We start from the raw sequence: 21,044 nt of genomic DNA, 5'->3' as shown, positions 1-21,044 counted from the left end.
GTTTCATTGCCTTTCCAGAAGCCTGAGTGGGATGTAGAGATGATAAAATGGAAGCCCAGACTGGTAAACAGACTTGCTCAGGTCACAAAGGCCCAAAGTGGGAAAGCTGGGATTTGAATTCATAGCTAGGTGGTTCAGTAGATAAGAGTGCTAGGCCTGGAGTCAGGAAGACTCCAAATCTGGCCTCAAACACTCAGTAGCTGGTGTGACCCTGGGCCAGTCATTTAATGTCTGGTTGCCTTAATCCACTGGAGAAGGAAATGGCAAACCACTCCAATATCTTTGCCAAGAAAATCCCATGTCCAGCACTGGTATGCTGTGGTTCAGTGGGTCACAAAGAGTTGGGCACAACTGAATAACAACAACCCCCAAACCCAAATTCAGCAATTTTTGCATTCTAATAAACAATTTCCCTCATCTTTTATGGCATCTAGGTGGCACAGCAGATAGAGTCCTGGGTTAGGAGTTCAAATCTGACCTCAGATACTTACTAACTGCCTGACTCTTGGGAAGTCACTTTGCTTCTGTTTGCCTCAGTTTTCTCATCTATAAAATGGGGGAAAATAATATCTACTTTGCAGAGTTGTCATGAGGATCAAAGGAGATATTTGAAAATCATTTAACACAGTGCCTTGCACATAATAAGCATGCTATAAATATTATTATTATTATTATTATTGTAGTGCTAGACTTGAAGGAAAATCTGACTTCAAATCTTAACCAGTTATATAGATATAGTTACATGGATTATATAGTTATATGACCCTGGGCAACTCACTTAACTTCATTCAACCTCTTTTTCCTTATCTGTGTAACGGGGATAACAATAGTACCTATCTCCCAGGGTTGTTGTGAGGTTCAATATTTATAAATTTGTACTATATTTATAAAGCACTCAGAAAATCTTAAACTACTATATAAATATTATATATTATTAACTCTGAAATAAGTTGGATGGTCTAGAGAACTTCTAAGGTTCTTCCTGATCTAATACTCTATCTTTCTATAAGAATTAATGCTTCTTAGGGGCAGCCAGGTGGCTTAGTGGATACAGCACTGACCCTGAAGTCAGGAGGACCTGAGTTCAAATATGACATCAGACACTTAACTGTATGACCCTGGGCAAGTCACTTAATCCCAACCGCCTCAAAAAAAAAAAAACCCAATATTTCTTCCTCTTTGACATTCTTAATTTGGGGGGCATTTTCACCACATGATCTCACAGAATTGTCCACCACTACAAATATCATGAACTTAGAGATTCCAACGCAGCTTTTTCTTCCTTTAAGTATCAAGTTAAAAACTGTCCTCACCTGCTCCTGCTCCATTTATTTATTTTTAAATCTCTCTGAGTTCCTGCTTGGTCTCTGAGGACTTATTTCCTTCCTGGTGTTCATAGCAACAGTGAGTTCCTTTTTACGTCTTCGTTTGGTACACTTGGATCACATGGTTTCTCTTATGCAGTTTCTATTTCTAGATTTTTCCTTTAGACTTTTTTTTTTAATTCAGGGCTTGTCAGGAGATAGTCTTCTGTCTGTCCCAGCTTACCTTTTAAATGTCTCTCCTCCTTTGCAAAAAACCATTTTGACCTGTCCACCTGGAGACGACTTGGGTTACAATCTCTGGCTATCCAGGGTGGAATTCCCTTCACCTGATACTCAAAGCATTTGTGATTTGCTCTATCAAAGAAGATGGCCTTCATTCACTTCTTTAAAGACCTGAGATCTCAGGCCAGAAGGGACCACAAGTGACATCTGGTCCAACCCTCCTTTTGCAGAAGAGGAAAATGGGGCCCAGGTAGTAAGTAATATGCATCAGATTCAGGATTTGAACTCAGGCCCTGTTACTCCAGAGCCACAGCTCCTTCCACTGTACCATGAAACTTTGTAGATTAAGTCTTAAAGGGATTTGTTCTATAAAATTTGGATTCGGTCGAAAGGCTGCACTTGAGGATCTAGAAGGCCACAAGTCACAGGTTCCCCAGCCCTGGGGAGTAGCTTGATATACAGGGAAGTTAAGTGACTTTTTCAGTCTCACGATGACAGGAAGTATCTGAGGTGATCTGAAGTCTTTCTGAATACAAGTCAAACACTGTAGCCACTACACCCTCCTGCCTCTGTGTACCCAAAGCATGTTACAAACCCCAAATGGGATGAAGGATGAAAAATTCAAACAGTGGATTGTTTTGTGTACACTCTACAAAACTGACACGGTCATTTTCTTTCCTGTTAAATTGATTAGTTTTTAGCACAAATAATCTAGTTGCTTTCGTCAAGAAGCATGGTGCATTGGGCAGAGCACTGGGCCTGGAGTCAGGAAGAACTGAGTTCAAATCCAGCCTTAGACACTTCATAGCTTTGTGACCCTGGGCAAGTCATTTAACCTGTGTCTGCTTCAGATTCCTCAACCATACAATGGGGATCATAATAGCACCTACATCTCATTGTGAAGATCAAATGAGATCACATGTCAGCATGTAGTACAGAGGTGTTTAACAAATGCTTATGCCTTTCCTTTTTCTCTGTTTTAGTGTTGTGTAGACTCAATCTATATCAGGAACCCTTCCTCTTTCTCTGTTTTAGTATTGTGTAGACTCAATCTACATCAAAAACGTCACATAAAATAATGGTGGGCTGGCCAGCAGCACATTTGGTACATTCACATTAATAACTTGTCTACATCTGAGAATACTCTCTTGCAACTCTTTCATCTTGGTTCCTGCTGGAAATTAGTCATTCTTGGTCATTCTTCTTAGAGTTGAATGAGATTCTTGGGTTTGGGATTTTATGACTCATAACCAACCATGCGCACACATACAGGACTTTGCCAGAATAAATTACTGCTTTATTAAGTCTGTGTGCACCTTGGCACCAACCCTCAAACACACATGAATCCAAGCGTGCTCAAAACCAGTCCATGAGCTTTTTCCTCTTTCCACATCAATCTTCTTGTTTCTGGCATGGGGGAACAGCACTACTTTATTTTCTAGTCTCAGCTCTGTTTTTCTTCAGTAGCCACAGAGACACAGTTTTGGTTCTCTTTCTCAATGGAACCATGGTTATTTACAATATTTTCATTTTTTCTTTCACTGTCATGTCATTCATTTTCATTCACTGTCATGTTTAGCCATCTCTGCCCCTAACTCCATAAACTTCCCAAGCGCTGAAGCTACACGGGCAGTAGACACATCTATGGTTGCAAACATCCTTGTCTCTCCCTCCTTTAATTGGCAACATTTCCTCTAATTTCTCTGACTACTGTTCTTGAGAGTTGACTCTACAGTCCTTTCAGTATTCCACTGGTAGCACAGAAAGCATGCCGAATTTGGGGTCAAAGGACCCCCAAAAATTCTGGCTCTGCTACTTCCTGTCTTGGAGAGGCCTGATCCGTCACCTCACCTACCTTGGACTCAGTTTTTGTATTTGTAAAATGGGAGGACTGGACTAGATGGTCTTTAAGATCTCTGCAAGCTCTAAATCTCTGAACCTATAATAAAGCTTGGATGGTACAGCTAGACTGGTCCATTTTAGCCCCAGTGGGGAAAATCCTATTGTCCCGTAGCTACATTCACAGTCACTACATTGCTTTGCAGTGTAAAGCAATATACAATACAACCTTACACTGCAAAGCAACATACAACAATATGGCTAAGGAAAACACACATACATATACACACACACACACACACACACACACACACACATACACACACACAATGAAAGCATTAAAATCCCAACTAAAATCCTATTTTCTACTGGAAGCTTTTCCTAACTCCTCTTAATTTCAATGCTTTCCCTTTTACTTATTTCCTATTTATCTTGCATAAAGCTTGCAACGTATATGTTTGTTTGCATGTTGTCTCCCCCACTAGACTGTAAGCTCCTTGAGGACAGGGACTACCTCTTGCCTCTTTTTGTATCTCTAGGGCTTAGCACAGTGCCTGGCACATGGTAGGTGCTTAAAAATTATTGATGTACTATATATTTTAAGCCTAAACCCAGGCAAATATTCCTTGACAGCATTTCTTGGCCTGTGGGAAAGTAGTAGATTCAGAACAAAAAAAACTTAAAGCATTTTCTTTATGATGCTGTTTAGCTGTATCTGACTCTTCATGACCCCATCTGGGGTTTTCTTGGCAAAGATATTGGAAGTGGTTTGCCATTTCCTCTCCAGCTCATTTCACAGATGAGGAAACTGAGGCAAACAGGGTTAAGTGACTTGCCCAGGGTCACACAGTTGGTAAGTGTCTAAGACCAGATTTAAACTCAGGAAGCTCAGTCTTTCTGACTCCAGGCCTGGCACGCTATCTACTGCACCACCTAGCTGCAGCTATACGTGCAATGCATTGGGATTCAAAGACAGGTTACTACACAAAAGTGAATAATTTTGCACATGTCCTGTTCCTTTTCATTTTCCATTAGAGCAGCTTCATAAAACTTGATCTGTAGGAAGGCCTGACAGTAACAGACTTTTCCCTAAAGAATCCCTTTGTGTATGAGTAGATTTTTTTTAAATCCCAAAGAGAAGCCAGCAGAGAAGTGGTTCAAACTGCTCCTTAACCCAAAGCAGGTATTTACTTCTGAAAGGGTAGGAAAGCAGAGGGTGGTGATTGTTTTTAAAATTAGGATAGATTTTCACAGATGCCAAGATGCTGAAGCAATGTGAAACATGGAGATTTTAATGAGGATTGTTAATTCACCTGGAAAAAAAAACCCACCATCCTCTCCCTTCTTGGCAGTTTAAGAGGTAGCATAGTGAGAATGCGTTCTGTCCTCTCAGCCAGTGTCTTCCACACCTCCTAATTTAAAATTTCCATCAACCAGACGTTCTTGAACCCCAAACTGGGAGATTGAAAGGATTACAGAAACTGTATCTCTTATAAAAGCTTCCAAATTCACTTTGTCAAGAGTTTACCCTCAGATCATCAAAATCTCCCCCACTCTCCGTTTCTTCCATTAGGCTCCTTCTTCTACTCCAGTTATGGAGAGTGAGGTGATTTATCCCCCTTACCTTGTTGAACTGGTGAATAGGCATTTGTCAGAAAACGGAAGGGTCCTTTGTTGTACCAGCAGATCAGAGACATGTTTCCTTTCATCTTTATTCGGTACTGTCCTCGAGCCTGGGGAACATCTGAATTATTTAACATAGACAGAGGTAGGCCAGTGCAGTCACTTTTTCGGGAGCTCAGCAGTCCACAGCAGTAGATTTCTGTGTGGGTGGGGAGTAAAATAATTGTAAAATACATACACATTATATACACTATAGTATATTACAATTTACATCAGTTTACAGATGAAGAAACTGAGGCGCAGAAAAACTAAGTGACTCGCCTAAGGCCAATTAGTTAGAAACTGGCAGAGCCAGGATTTGAATCTATGTCTTCAAATTCCAAATATAATTTTAGATAGCTAGGGGACACAGTGGATAGAACACTGGACTTGGAATCCAGAAGACCTGAATTCAAATCCAACCTCAGATACTTCTTAGCTGTTTGATCCTGGGCAAGTTACTTATCTGCCTCAGTTTCTTCAACTATAAAATGGGGATCATAATAGCACCAATCTTCCAGGATTGGTGTGAGGATCATATGAAATAATTGTAAAGTGCTTAATATTTTGTTTCTGCCTTTGAATCCAAGGCCTAGCTCAGCACATTACACATATAGGTGCTTAATTAGCTTAGTTAGCATACAGCTTGCCACACAGTAAATGCTTAATAAATACTTAAGTCCTTTCACTTCTTTGTGAATATCAGCCTAAGTGATTCAGGTTTTTTTTTTTTCCTGTCGGAGCCATTGATTGTTTTTAACCTGGGAAAGAGTAGGTAAAGCATTGTGGGAGGAATTAGATGTGCAAATCATGATTTTTAGGCAGATTAAGTAAATCTGGAAGTAGCACATAGAGTGAACAAGAGAGAGAAGAGAATGGGGCAGATAGACAGGTTAGGAGATCAATACGATAGTTGTGTAGAATGAAAGCTCTTTGATAGTGGGGGGTGTTTGTTCCTTTCTTTGAATCCCATGGTAGACTCAGTGCATCGCACATATAGGAGCTTAATAGATGCTTATTGAACTGAATTCAGGTATTAATGATGGGGGTCTTGACCAGGGTGGTAGCAATAGAAACAGCAAGAAAAAACAAAAAGAGACGACAGCATAGGGTGATTGTAGAAGGAGGGACAATGGATGATATCAAGGTGTCCACTGGAAATAGAATTCTATTCATTCAATGAACACTTAGAATTCTATAAGTAAAGTTATCATCTGCAGAGAACTGCACTGGGCACTGAGGAGGACACAGCAGAGACAAAAGACACAATTCCTGTCCTTTAGTGAACTTATAGCTTTATTGAGACAGGATTTATACCTAGTCAAAGAACCTTAGAGATGGAAGTGGGTCTGAAGGGTCAGAAATGTGAAACTATTCACTTCAACAGACAGATAAGGACTGGATCTATGATTTTAGTGATTTAGAGTAGTTGTGTCAAACTCAAGTAGAAAGGAGGGTGGCACTAATCCACACATAAGGATCCCCGGCATATACTGACTTAGAAAACTACACATTAATATTATCTATGTTCCATCTAATTTTTATTTATTTTGTTAAATATTTCCCAATTACATTTTAATCTGGTCTGGGCTGCTCTCAAGGGTGTTGTGGACTAATTGTTGACACCCCAATGAAAGTCCCTCTCTGGTGCTGGTCAGCTCCATGCCTGGAGCACTGAGAGTTTCAAGTACTCGCTCCAGGTCAGTCAGATATACAACTTAAATCTAGCTGTTCCTGACTCTGAGGCCAGCTCTCTAGCCCTTATACCAGACTGACTCATTTTAACAAGAAGTAGTTAAATAACAGTTCAAGACAGAATAAAATTAAGAGCCAAGTGAGTCTGGAATCCTGAGAGAATGCTGGTTCCATTCGCAGAAACAGCAAAGTCTAGTGGGCAGGGCTCCTCATTATGAGGTTGGTTTTAGACATGGGGAGTTTGATGTAACAGTGGAATATAAGTAAATAAATATGAGAGAAGTGGGTTTTCTGTTAAAAATTAATTTAAATTCGATAAGTATTGATTAAGAGCTTACTTAAGTAATTAGAAAAAAACAGTGGAATTAGCAGCTAAGGTTGCACATTGTTCATAATCGCTTGCTGTGTGAATCAGTATATGTTATGCATACCACATTATGCATAATGTGAGAAGGGGAGAATACCAACTTGTCTCATGGAGAGACTAATATCGAATACAATTGTTATGAAACTAAACCTATATTCTCCAGACAAGTTTCCAGATTCTACCTGTTCCTCCACAACCTCTCCTCTGAGACTTCAGATTGGCCCACTGCTAGAATTTAGGGAAAGTTTTCTCTTGTCTCAAATGTGATAATAATTGTAAAGCATTTAGCACAGTGCCTGGCACATGGTAAGTGATATGTAAATAATGGCTTCTGTATTATCATATCCCTATTTTCACCTTAAGATTACTAAAGATTGAATCATCATTTTAGGCCCATCAACTGACAGGTCAGTAACTTAAAAAACAAAAAGTTATAAAAAAAAAACATACCCACACAGGAATCTTTCCTCACCCCAACTATTTTTGAGGCCAAAATTTTTTCTTATTCTTATACTAATAAGTCCCCCCCCCACAACTCCACCACCAAGGTTGGCAGATGCAGTAGGCATCTGATAAAAGCAGAGAAAGAGGTATGAATGAGCCTGTTTTCTAAAAGTAAGAGTGAATGAGTGCATCATCATTGTTCATACCTCTTCAACTGTTCCTACCAAGCCTCCCAGAGTGGGAATGAATCCAGGATGCATCCTTATATATAACAGCAGCCAGAGCAATTTACCTAGAATCATTTTTCCTCCCCCTTTAGTAGGAAAATATCTGTTAAAAGGAGGGAATAAAAAGGAGGGGATAAATGATATCGGTTAAAATCCTGTTTCTTTTTAAATGACTTAAAGCATCCAGGAGATGACAGTCTATTATTCTTCTCTATTGAGGAATGTTTCCCTGTCTGAAGCTTGCAAAGCTAGGAGCAATTTGAAAAATTGATGGAACTAGCGTTCATGCTCACGCCACAGGAAAGGCAAAAGCCAAGCCTAGCGGAGTCTGTCTTCATCTCTGTATTCCTTTATGTGGATATGGACAGATGTGTCTACAAGTTGGCTCATCCTGCTTTAAAGGGGTCCTGTTTGTACCCCTGCAGGAACAAAACATTCAGGTAGACATTCTTCTCTCACACAAGGCCACAGAGGCTAATGGACACAGAGCTGCATGACTTCTCAGTGAAGGGCCAAACAGTCTTGGGAAAAACAGTCTTCCCAAAAGAGGCCCAAGATATTCTTACTTACTTCCTAGCCTTCTCTTAGAAACATCAGATTTTAAATCTTATAATTTGTTTCAATGAAGGAAACCCTACGCAGCCCACCTAAACCACTGAAATTAGACTACAGGACCATCAATTTAGAGCTTGGAAGTTATCCCATCTAACCACGGAAGCAGTCTGGCATGCTGGAAAGAGCATCAGCCCAGGAGTCAAAGGAGCCAAGTGAAAATCTCACTCCTGGAGCTCACTACCTAGGTGACTTTGGACAAATAATCTTTCCTCCCTGGGCCTCAATTTTGGCAACTGGAAAATGAGGAGATCAGATTAGATGGCCTCTGAATCCCTTCCTGCTCTGGATCTAAGATCCTATGACACCCTCATTTTACAGATGAGGAAACAGAGGCCCAGAGAGTTCCAAATGGCCTTCTAGGAGCCTTCCGATTTTAAATCAATGATTGTTCAGTATTTTTTCAGTTATGTCTGACTCTTTGTGACCCCATTTGGGTTTTTCTTGACAAAAAAAGATACTGAAGCAGTTTGCCATTTCCTTCTCCAGCTCATTTTAGAGATGAGGAAGCTGAGGCAAATAGGGTGAAGTGACTTGCCCAGGGTCACACAGCTAATAAGTATCTGAGTCTGGATTTGAGCTCAGGAAGTTGAGTCTTCCTGCCTCCAGGCCTGGTACTCTTTCCACTGAGCCACCTATCTGCCTATTGCTGGACAATAGATCCAATAGTCCTATTAACTTATTTCACATAGGTTATAAATGATAAAACCAGGACTCAAAACCTAGGTCATTTCACCTCAAATCCAGCATTCTTTCCACTAAAACTTATAAAAAATATGGACCATATGTCACACATGAAGGCAGAGATGATTCTGCTGGGACATCAGGTACCACTTAGCATGCCCTCTGGGTTACTGTGTGAGCCAAGGATGCAAACTTAGCCCAATATGCCCATAATCCTACGTAAGAGTTCCTACTTCTTTTCCTTCCTAGAACCAGGGCAACTATGGCATGAGCCCTCTGGATGATTGGTGGCTGCATTGCAATTCAGTCCACTCATTTGCATCTGTGACAGCTTTGCTTTGAAAATTGGATCCTAAGACTATTTCATGACTATCCCATAGAAGATGACATTTTCATAACCTCTCAACTCGGCCTTCCCTGCAAGGAGCCTGAGGTTGAATCACCCAACTGAGTGAGCAAAAAATAACATTTGGCTCCCAATCTATAGTTGAAGTTGGTGAAAGAAGAGGTGTAATGGGAAGTGATCAGAAGGAAGATAGCTTTACCTTTTAAAAAAACCCAATACTTTCAGATAATCTATATTTGTGTTAGCAAAGGACGTATACGATATACATTTCTGTTCTCTTAGATGTTACTAAGTTAGAAAAGTTTGATAAAAGTTCTGGCAAACAACAGTATTTCAAGAAAAGCCCTGGATATGCTGGCCCACTGGCTTAAAGAACTCAAGTTTAAACCATAGATCTTCTCCTTTGTACCTGGGTGACCTTGATCATATTTCGTAACTTCTCTGGGTTTCAGTTACTTCATTTGTAAAATGAAGTTTGACCAAATCAGGGGTTCTTATCCTTTTTTCTGTCATGGATCCCCCCTTTGGCAGTCGGGTAGAGCCTAAGGATGACTTCTCAGAATAATGCTTTTAAAAATGCATTGAGTAAAATACATAAGATTACACAGGAAACCAATTAAAATCCAGTTATCGAAATACAAGGCATCCCAAAAGTCTTAGTGCAGTCTAGAAGCAACAGCTTAAAACTGTACTTTTGGGATACCTGCATTACAAAAATAAGTTCTTGGACCCCCAATTTAAGAACCCCTAGACTAACTGATATCTAAAGTTCCTTCTCACCCTAAACCTATGTTTCTGTGTTGATCTGCAAGCCTATATTGACAAGGACCAGCCTAGCTAAGGCCTGAGAGACATCATCAGAAGCTTAGCATCCAGGTAATGAATTCTTTTGGACATTGCAACTTATGGATTGTCTAATAAAATAACAAAGGTTGACATCATGTCAAGTAACTACATTGATAAAATAATATTTTTGAGGAGCTGACAAAATAAATATAGAATTGGAATCTAGCTCTTGCAAGATGGGATGGAAAACAGGAAGGGGGAAGGTGGCCTCGGGGCATAGTGGGAAAAACCCTAGATGACCAGTTAAAAAACCTGGGTTCAGGCCTCACTTCTACATAGGTGTCCTTGAGGAAGTCATTCTTGGTGCCTCAATTTCCTCAAATCTAAAAAGGAAATAATACTTACACTACCTCCCTCAGAAGGTTGTTGTGGGAAGCAAACACATGTAGATATGCTTTATAAATGCACAGTGCTAGATCAAAGTGAGCTAAAAGGAGTCTCAGCTGCTGATCTCCCCACTTTCCAAGCATACTTTGTGCATGTGGGCAAGGGGGTGGCAAACCTCTGCTTTCATTCACCTCCCACAGAACAAGAGATGCTCTCTCCATTCAGGATCTAAACCAAGTGGATATTTTCAAAGGACAGTTCATCAGTTTGCATTAACTCAGAGGTTCTCAAACTTTTCCCTTTTTAGATCCCTCTCAAAACTCTGTGTGGTTTCTTTTACTCTTGACACTCCCCCCAACTCCTGCCTTCCAATGCCCTTCTATTGAGGTTGTAATTTATGTGAAATTCTGCATAAGAGAATAATTTGGGGTTTGCAAGGCCAGGTCTCTAGAACAGTTTCAAGACTTTTCTGCACAGTCATTGTTCCTGACAGAAGTGACATGGGATAGTAGAGAGCTAATCTAGATTTAAGTAAGTCCTGCCTCTGACATATACTAGTTGTGTGACCCTGACCTAACCACTTATTCTAATCACTAATGCTCTAAGCAACTCTCTAAGACTGTGGGTTGCAAAGGATATGGAGACATGCAGGGATGGGGTGAGTTTCCTCACCTTGGAAGTTTTTATAGCAATGAAATCACAAGTCAAGTCCTTACCCTTGTCTATCCTTATTCCTACTATGCCTCTCATTCTAGTAGCTGCTATGGGATGAAGGGAGATTCCTTGGATGATGATGGAATGGACCAGCTGTGATCCCGAAATGTGGGACCAACTTTAGAATATCATCAGATTCCCCAGCTGTCCATGGAGCTCCTTGCAGTATTAGTACTCTCCTCTCCCCTTAGCCCCAACAGCCATAACAGCACTTTTCTCATCCACTGCAGTAATGGAAAAGAGCCACCATCTTCCCAAACTTTTGTGATGCCAGTTTCATTGATTCCTGAGCTAAACTGCATTCCTCTGTGTAGTAACACAGTGCCTTCTATATTGGGAGGGATCATCATTGCAGCCAGGTGGAAGCTCATGGGCATTTGCCCAAAGGCTAAGAAAAGAACTGTGATTGTAAAAAATACAAAAGACAAAAAAAACCCCAACAACAACCAACTATTCCTAGAGGACAATTCTTTGGTGGTCAGTTGCCAAGAACAGAACACACATGGAGAAATCATACTAGAACCTTGGGTAGAGCTGATTATCCACATGATCTTGAAGGTGGCTTCTAATACTAAAATTTTTATCATCTGGGGGGCATTTGCACCTCTGACCACCTCTCTTCCCAGAGATTCCACTTAATAATTTCTAAGCAATTGCTCTCAGAGCAAATCCACAGCAGGAGCACGTCGTACCACCACAAACCTTGTTTCTCAAACTCTTCAAAAAGGGGCAGGCTGGTGATGCTGGGCCCTGTGAAGATGATATAGTTCTTGCCCGCTGCATTCCTACAGAGGCTCTTGGCCACCATGCTGTGGAGCTGGGGCTTGTTCTTTAGAGTGTCCAGTCCGTCTGCACCACCGCCTTCTTTCAGGTGCACATAAATCTTCAAGAGAGAAACACACAAAGAAAAAGAGATAAAGTCAGCTTAATCCCAACAGCCTAAGACAGCGATTAGGTAACAAGAAGCCTGGGTTGCTGGTTCTGAACCTACTACCAAGTGAACTATGACCTTGGGTGAGTTATCCCCTGAGGCTCAGTCTCCTCCTCTCCTCACCGTCTCTTGGCATATCTCATGTAGGCATGTTATCAACAAAAAACTGATCTTGTAGACAGTCTGGGCATCACCCCTGCTACTCAGCCCAGGCAGTCCAGGACTCAGAGTATACTTGTTCACTTTAGAAAGACACAGGAAAAGCTAGTATTGAAGAATTAATCCACAGCATGGTAATTTCCAGCTTAATCAGGGCATAGCCAATATTACTTATGGCTGAGATCATTAGGGAAGAGCCTCTTACGTTAAGAAATTCTGTGGAGATTTTTAGGCAACACTGTAAGGCTTAACAATTTTACATTCTGAAGGAAAGAAATCAAACAAGGGTCTTACACAGATGAATGGATATGTGCAAAGGTAAGAAATTAGTGGAGGTATACAAGTAGACAAGATAATGGAGGCATACAAAGTGCAAGCACTGAGGCGTAACAGATGGGGGCGGTGTAGATTTTTGGGATGTTCTGAGGAAAAGGCAAAGTACTTATGAATGATTGATTACAGCAAGTACAGTACTTCTATAGTCCTGAAGAAAGCAAGGTTTCCCATGGGCAAGTCCATTCCTGTGGTCTTTCAGGACAGAAACATCTCATCTCCTCATATCTAATTGCAGCAAAGCTAAACCTCTAGAAGAGCAAAAAGTAGGTCTAGGCTCTATGAATCCTCAAATTCTGACTCTGTACCAGAAAGGCAGAATGTTATAGTAGAAAGGATACTAATTTTGAAGTAAGGAGAGACCTGGGTTTGAGTCCCATTTTAGTCACTTAGTAATTATATGACCATGGGAAAAAATGTCAAATGATAATAATAACTAGCATTTATACATCATTTTAAGGTTTGCAAAGCATTTTACAAATATTATCTGATTGTACCCTCAAAACAATCCTAGGAGGTAGGTTCTATTATAATTCCCATTTTATAGATGAGGAAATTGAGGCAGACAGAAATTAAACGACTTGTTCACAGTCATATGTTTCTGAGGTCTAGATTTGAACTAGGTCTTCCTGATTCCAGGTCCAGGCCTCAATCTGCTACATCACCTAAGTGGCCCCAATTCACCTGACTTCCTAACTCAAGGAGACTTATCTGAGTTTTAGTTCTCTCATCTAAAAAATGGAAACACGAATACTTGCACCACTTATCGTTTGTTTTATTATCGAGTTAGGTAAGTTCTTTGTAAACCTTAAAACACAATACAGTTGGGAGATATTGTCATAAAAAGCTGGGCGGAATATGAATGAAATCTATAAAACAGTGACTAATGTGGAAAAGGTCGATAGGGACTCATTCACTTAATTCTGAAATACTAAGATTTGGGGAAGGGGGATACACTTTAAAACTTGTATAAGGTAATTTTAGGAAAAATAAAAGGAAGTATTGCATTATTTCACACAGGGGGCAATAAACTTATAGACTCCATTACAAAAGATGGTCCTGAAAGGAACTTAGAAATGGAATTTTACAGGGTTTGGATGGATTCATGATAGAGCTATAAATGGCTAAGAGGGCTGAAAAAACTTAACCTTTAAAGCATCCATAAAATAGGCTATCCATGTTCACCCATGGCATTTCCCATTGTTCTGTGTTGCTTAGGAGAATGGAATATGAGTCTGATCCACTATGGTGGTTCCTATATCTCTATAAACTTTTGCAGTGAAACTTTCCAAGCTTCAGGTTCATCCTGGGGGAAAAAAGAGCTTTGGTGTCATGAACCCAGAGGTCTGAGAAGCTGGTAAGGAGCAAATGGTTGAAACAAAAGAAAGGTAAGTTAACATTTCAAAGACTGGCATCATCCAAGCAAATATAAAATTAACATAGAAAGAGTCCCATGGAATTTCCCTGGCTCTCAGACAAAATACATTTGTGATTACAGTAATTTGGCAATAATGAATTGGTTATTGAAAAATATGTTGAGTATGGCCAGCCCAAATATTTCTTCATAGGAGTCATGAGTTAATTCTGAAGAGCTATTTGACCTTGGTCCCTCAGTCTCCTCAACTGCAAAATAATGGGGTGGTACTTACAGATTGCTTAAGGTTCCTCCCAACCTCCAATTCTATATTCTTGTATTTGGGTCACTACTTCCCTTTTGCAGAAGGACAAAGGAAGGCAGAGAGGAAGGAAGTAAAGAGAGAAAGAAGGAAGGAAAGAAGGATGAAAGGAAGGAAACAAGGAAGGATGGAAGGAAAGAGGAAAGACAGATGGAAGAAGAGAAGGAAAATTGGAGGAAAAAAGGAAGAAAAAAGAATGAAGGAGGGGAAAATGAAAGAAGTATGGGAGGAAGGAAAGAGGGTTAGAAGGATGGAAAGAAGGAAGGATAAGATAAAGGAAGGAAGGAATAAAAGAGATGAAGTAGGAAAATATGGAATGATGCCTTTGGGTGCTTTGTTCTGGTTCAACTTATTCTGGTATGAACAGCAAGCAATTTCTGATCCTAAACTGAGAGAACATTCACTATCTATCCCTGACCTATTTAATTACAAAAACAAATACAAAGAGAGAAGCTTTCAACTACATATTTAACAATCAAATAATTCTCCTGTTAAATTTCTTAGTTATGACACCTGTTGAGTCACAGCTTTTCAATACATATATCTGTTGTTCCTGGTTAAGCATTTTTGGGGGGACTTTTATTAATTTGAAAGCCATTGGAATACTTTGGATGTGAAGGGAAAGGAAATAAGTATTTATATAATTTATATATTTATATAATTATATATAAATTCATATATATATTTATATAATGCCTACTATGTACCAGGCACTGTGCTTAAGCACTTTGCAAATATTATCTTATTTGGTCCTCATAAGAAGCCTGTAAAGTAAGTGCTGTTATTATCTCCATTTTATAGTTGAGAAAATTGAGGCAAACAGGTTAAGTGACTTGCCCAAGATCACACAGCTAGCGAGGGTCTGAGGCCATATTTTTAACTCAAGTCTTCCTGACTCCAGGCCCATCACTCAAGCCACTTCACCAACAGCTGCCTGAATCTGTGAATTAGCCCAAGTGTTCTGAAAAACAATTTGGAATGATAACAAAAAAGTTATTAAACTTTTCATATTTTTGACCCCAAAATCCCAGCACTAGGAATTCAAACAAAAAGAAAGTTATTAAAATATTAATGGAAGTGCTTTTTTGTGGTAACAAAAAGCAAAAATAGAAAAAAGTGAGTGTCCATTAGATAGGAAATAGATGAACAAATTGTTCTATGTGGATGTAATGGAATATTATAGTGCCACAAGAAATGATAGAAAACCATGAAAAGATTTGTATTACTTGACACAGAATGAAGTAAGGCAGAGAATATATAGGACTACAATAATGTGATTTAAAAAAAAACAAAAAAGCAGCAGAACTCAGAATAAATGCAATCATCAATATCAGTTCCAAATGTCAAATGACTGCAGATGTCAAATATGGTAGATCATGCCATGCATAGCTGCCGTTTAGTTTTGCTTGACTTTTTTTTTTGCAACAAAGGATGATTCATGGGAAAGGTAGAGAGGCTCTATAGGGAAATAATTGTCATATAAAAAAGCATAAATATGTTAATAAACATTTAAAAAGATAGCATGACATCATAGCTGAAAAATAAACATAGTCTGAGGTTGTGTTCAATGAGCTATAGTAGCCAGAATAAGAGTTATCATAGGTCCAGCGTAGTTTGGCCTGTTAGACGTCTGCAATGTTGGATTAATTTCGGAGTGCCACTTTAGGAAGAGCATTGACAATCTGTACAACATTTAGTGGAGGAAGACCAGGACGGTGATGGGACTAAAAAATCATACTATACAAGGATCAATGGAAGGAATGATTGATGTTTAGCCTGGAGAATAAAAGACTTGAAAGGAACATAACAGCTATCTTCTAGTATTCAAAAGGCTTTCATGTCGAAGAGGGATTGATAATTATAGTTCACATTTCTACAGCACATTAAAGTCTGCAAAAATGCTTTACATGGTATTTCACTTGATTCTTACAACACACCTGTGATACTGTAAGTATCATTATCTCCATGTTAAACATGAAAAACCTTAGGCTTAAGGGGATTTAAGTGCCTTGCTCATGTTCACAATGAATATCAGAGGCAGAATTCAGACCCAGATCTCTTCTGTTGTCAAATCCAGTGCTCCTGCCAATATGACAAGGAAAGAATTTGCTCCATTTTGCCCTCAAGGATGAAGCTAGGAGCAATGGGGGAAATTTTGAAGGGGAAAATTTGGGGCTCAATGTAAGACAAAATTTCCTAACAATTAGTGATTTCTTAAGGAGATGGGGCTGCCTTGGGGGTAACTGGTTTGCCCCTTCCTGAAGGGAGGTCTTAAAAGTAAGGTGAACCATTTGTCAGGGGATTTTGATTTAGGTATTGATTGAATTACATGACTTATGTCCCTTCCAAAATTGAGATTCTGTGATCAACAGGCTGATCTGATATATCTAGTTACAGAGGTGCTCCTTCTTTCACCACTCCTTGTGTGACCCTCCCAAACTATATACTTGGTCACAAAGGACAACCTTCTTCCACAGCATGATTCCTCTCGTGAAGGGTACATAGTAGCTGACCTCTCCTAGAGACTTCACCAACAGTAACTTACTAAATGATACCCAAATTCCCTGAACAGATTAAAGAACTGACCTCATATGGTAAAACTGCCTTTATTTAATTTAAATCAATGGAAACTTTCTCCAAAAAGCAGCATATGGCACTGAGACCTGGAGTCAGGAGATACAGGTTTGAAACCTGGCTCTAATATTAGCTATTTGATCATGGGGGAGCCATTTACTTCCTTGAGCTTCCAATTCTCACCTATAAAGTGAAGTTAATTACACTTGCACTGCCTACTCAACTGAATAATTGTGAGGAAAGCACTTAAAGCTATCTATAAACATCAGATTTATTAAGAAAGATTAAAGAATTACCCTATTCTACTGCTCCCTCTCTTAGGGGGGACCTTTAAGCATTTATCAAAGTAATTAGACAAGTAATTGGAATATGGGGAAATCCCAGTTTCAGATGACAAGCTCTTCGTGCAATTCTCCAAAACTCTAGTCAGAAGGCATTCATGAAAGCCATATATCAAAAATAACTTTCTTCCTTCTCTGTGCTCCCCAAGACTTAAAAGGCATTGAAACTAATTCCAATAGAGTGGTCAAGTTTTAGGGAGAGGGGGTCAATGCCACTCGTTCAATATTTTTTTAATTATTCCCCAAATGTCTCATTGAATTTATTTTTTTTTGTAATTTATTTTACACTTGAATAGAAAATGAGAAAATAAAATAAAAAACATTGCCAGGTACACAACAAACCATAAGAGAGGATTCAATATAAAATGATAAATTTCCATTTCAAGAAAACCTATATAATAAATACTATCCATTGTTTTCAAAGCTGCCCAGCTTTTCTTTGCTTCCTTGTTGGTTTTCTTTGGTCTCTGCTGTGCACTTTTTACTTTATCTTTCCCCTTCCTCCCCCTTCCCAAAAGAAGGCTACAATTAAGCATGGATACACACACACACACACACATACATATATATACACACAAAACACACACATATACATAGATATCTATAAACATACACATATACACTCATACACATATATGTAAGACCATACTATGCTCATTTCCTCCTATCACCTGTTTCTCTGAAGGTGGATGGCACCTTCCTTCATAAGTCCAAGTCTTTCCATGTTTCTCTAAACCAACCAGCTCATCATTTGCTACACCATAGCAATATTGCTTTCTGGATTCAAACAACATCTTCCTTCATAGATTTTTGAGATTAATTTGGGTATTTATAATAGTCAGAATGACTTGGTTGCTCAAATTTGTTCTTAAAACAATACTGCTATTACTGTATACAGTGTTTTCTTGGTTCTGCTCATTTCACTCTTCATTATTTCATGGAGGTCTCTCCATACTTTTCTAAAATCACTGAGCTCATCATTTTTTACAACAGAGTAATATTCCATCATGAACATATACCCACAGTTTGCTTAGCCATTCCTCAATTGACAGGCATACCTGCAATTTCCAGTTCTTTGCCACCACTCGCTGGCTCAATATTGAGATAAGTGAGTTTCCAGATAAGATAACCCATGAACTCATCTACCATTATCTTCTGCCTTTGCTGCTTACACAGAAACGTCCCTGTGTCAGCTGTATTTAACAACTGCATGCAAGAGTGTCCCCCTCCTCATTCCCTAATTTAGCTAACTTGATTAAAATCTGAGCATTTAAAGCCATCGATTCTAAATGCCTATTAAGAAAAAAATTAATTTTCAGGAACAAATCTAACAATAGTACTAAAAAGAAAAGAAATAAAATGTCTGAGGGTTGGGGGAGGGATCATTGGGTCCATCCCTCTGCTTTTAAAGGGATATCTAAACCATCTGGGATAGAGGATAACCTTCTCTCTTTTTTAAGGATAATTAGAGCAGCCTATTCCAACATCTTATGGTTAAGAAGCTCTTTCTTCCAGGAGAACATTGTACATACTAACAGCAACACTGTGTGACGATCAATTTTGATAGACTTAACTCTTCTCAGCACTGCAATGATCTAAGACAATTCCAAAAGACTCATGATGGAAAATGCTATCCCCATCCAGAGAAAGAACTATGGAATCTGAATTCAGATAGAAGCATACCATTTTCTCTCTTTTTTGTCTTTCTTGTGGTTTTTCCCCTTCTGTTCTGATTCTTCTTTTACAACATGACTACCGTGGAAATATGTTTAATATGATTGTGTACATATATATACACATACATACATACATATATATATATATATAGCGCCTATATGGGTGGGCAGGAGGGGGGGAAATTAGAACTCAAAATCTTGTAAAAGTGAATGTTGAAAATGAAAAATTAATTTCTTAATTAATTGGGGAAAAAAAGAAGCTCTTTCTTCCAAGCCCTAAGTAAGGGCTGAACACATGTCAGGTGTTTAATAAAGATTTGTTTACATTGAATTCACATGATCTCAGGGTAGACTTAACCCCTCTCAGCAATACAAGGATCTAAGACATCTCCGAAAGCCTCATGATGGAAAATGCTATCCACATCCAAAGAAAGAACTATGAAGTTTGAATGTAGATTGAAGCATACTATTTGCGCTTTTTTTCTTCTGTTGTGTTTTGTTTCCTCTTTCTGATGGTTCCTCCTATTAGTTCTAATTCTTACTGACAACATCACTAATGTGAAAATATATTTAATAGGAATGTATATGGATAGCCTATATTACATTGCCTGCCATCTTGGGGAGGGAGGTAGGGAGGGAGGGGGAGAAAAATTTAAAACTCAAAAGCTTATGGAAGTGATTGTTGATAATTCAAAATAAATTAATAAAACATTTTGGAAAAAAAATAAAAGTTCCTTTTAGCTGTAGATTTGTGATACAGAAGATACTATCTCCTGCACTCCAGTGCTGGCTGAACCTTCTGTCTCCCTCCCCACCCACAACCCTGTTCCCTACAGGGCATAGGAGGAGAAATCAGCATGCTCTTTGCACCCTGCTCCAAGCTGCTGACCTTCTAACTCTCACATTCCACTCATCAATCTTTCCTCTTTCAAAGTTCACAGTATCTCTTTATATCAGTCTGTACTACTCCTTGTAAAGACCATCTATTGGCCTACAGATCACTCTCTCAATTTTCTCAGAGTTCAGTACCTAGTTCAGTCTTCCTGTCTCCCTCAACCTGTACTGTACTCTCTTCTTTGGTAATTAATGTTGATGACTTTTGGAATGCCCTGGTCTCCAAGTTCATCAACCTCCTCAAGTCCCATGACCTCCATCTTCACTCTACTTCAACATCCCATGAGAATAATCATACTTTATTATCAGCCAAAACTGTGCTGCTTCCAAGATCTTGAACTCTGCAATTCCCTTTCCACAATCTCCTCTTTCATTTTCTCTCATTGCAACACGCCGCCTAAACCCGCTCTTCGTCCTCACCACAACCCTGGGAACCATAATCACTCTCAATTCTCTCAGTCTATCAACCTTGCTCTGGCCTCACTTTCCTTCAGTCTCAAAACTAGAATTAACCAGAAAAGGCACTGTTTTCCATTTTTTCATCTTTTGTTTTTTTGCTCTTCATGCCCTGCTAAAAGCTCAATCCTTGGTCATCCATAATATCTATTCTCTGCTCTTACTCCTAAGAAGTCAGAAAATCCTAAGGGCCAAGTTCACTACAAATTCCTATTATCTAATAGCAAATGGGTTCTCATCACTGCATGGAAATCTGTTTATTCTTCTCAAATTGGCTCCCCCTCATACTGCTCACCGTTTCTCTTTCGAGCCCCTTCTTAAGCTCCCAATTCTACTCCATTCCTCAGCAGATGATCTCATCTCTTATTTCATTGACAGGACTGATATCCTCCATGGTGAATTCTCTCCCTGCTCTTCCTTTACACATGAAAATCTCTGTGTATCCACACCTATTCTTTTCCCCTTCTATCTAGTCTCAGGAAATGAGGTGGTTCATCCCCTTGTCAAGGCTTACTTCTCCACTTGTGCCATGAATTCCATACTGTCCTGGATACTTATAATGAACACTTCCCTATCTACTGTCTCCTTTGCCTCTTTCTGAAAATATGTTCACATCTTCCTTATCTTAAAAAAACACAAACATACAGACACACACACATTTTTCTAATAGCCTTCCCTTGACCCTGCCATTTCC

At 39.3% G+C, this 21,044-nt stretch overlaps 1 protein-coding gene across 1 annotated transcript in view; it reads right to left on the bottom strand.

Moving 5' to 3' along the window:
* The window catches only part of LOC114049519 (piggyBac transposable element-derived protein 5-like), a 168,142-nt gene that overhangs the window by 14,094 nt on the left and 133,004 nt on the right, over nucleotides 1-21,044 (bottom strand). The window contains exons 4-5 of the mRNA XM_027870755.1: nucleotides 12,013-12,193; nucleotides 5,011-5,208 (exon numbers count right to left, since the gene is read on the bottom strand). Of these exons, the coding sequence (XP_027726556.1) occupies nucleotides 5,011-5,208; nucleotides 12,013-12,193 (379 nt within the window). The remainder of the gene's footprint in view (nucleotides 1-5,010; nucleotides 5,209-12,012; nucleotides 12,194-21,044) is intronic.

The sequence above is a fragment of the Vombatus ursinus genome, unplaced genomic scaffold (assembly GCF_900497805.2).
Source record: "Vombatus ursinus unplaced genomic scaffold, bare-nosed wombat genome assembly UNPS02014798.1, whole genome shotgun sequence".
Taxonomy (NCBI): Eukaryota; Metazoa; Chordata; class Mammalia; order Diprotodontia; family Vombatidae; genus Vombatus; species Vombatus ursinus.
Note: the sequence above shows the minus strand (reverse complement) of the source record. Positions and strands in the feature narration are given on the sequence as shown.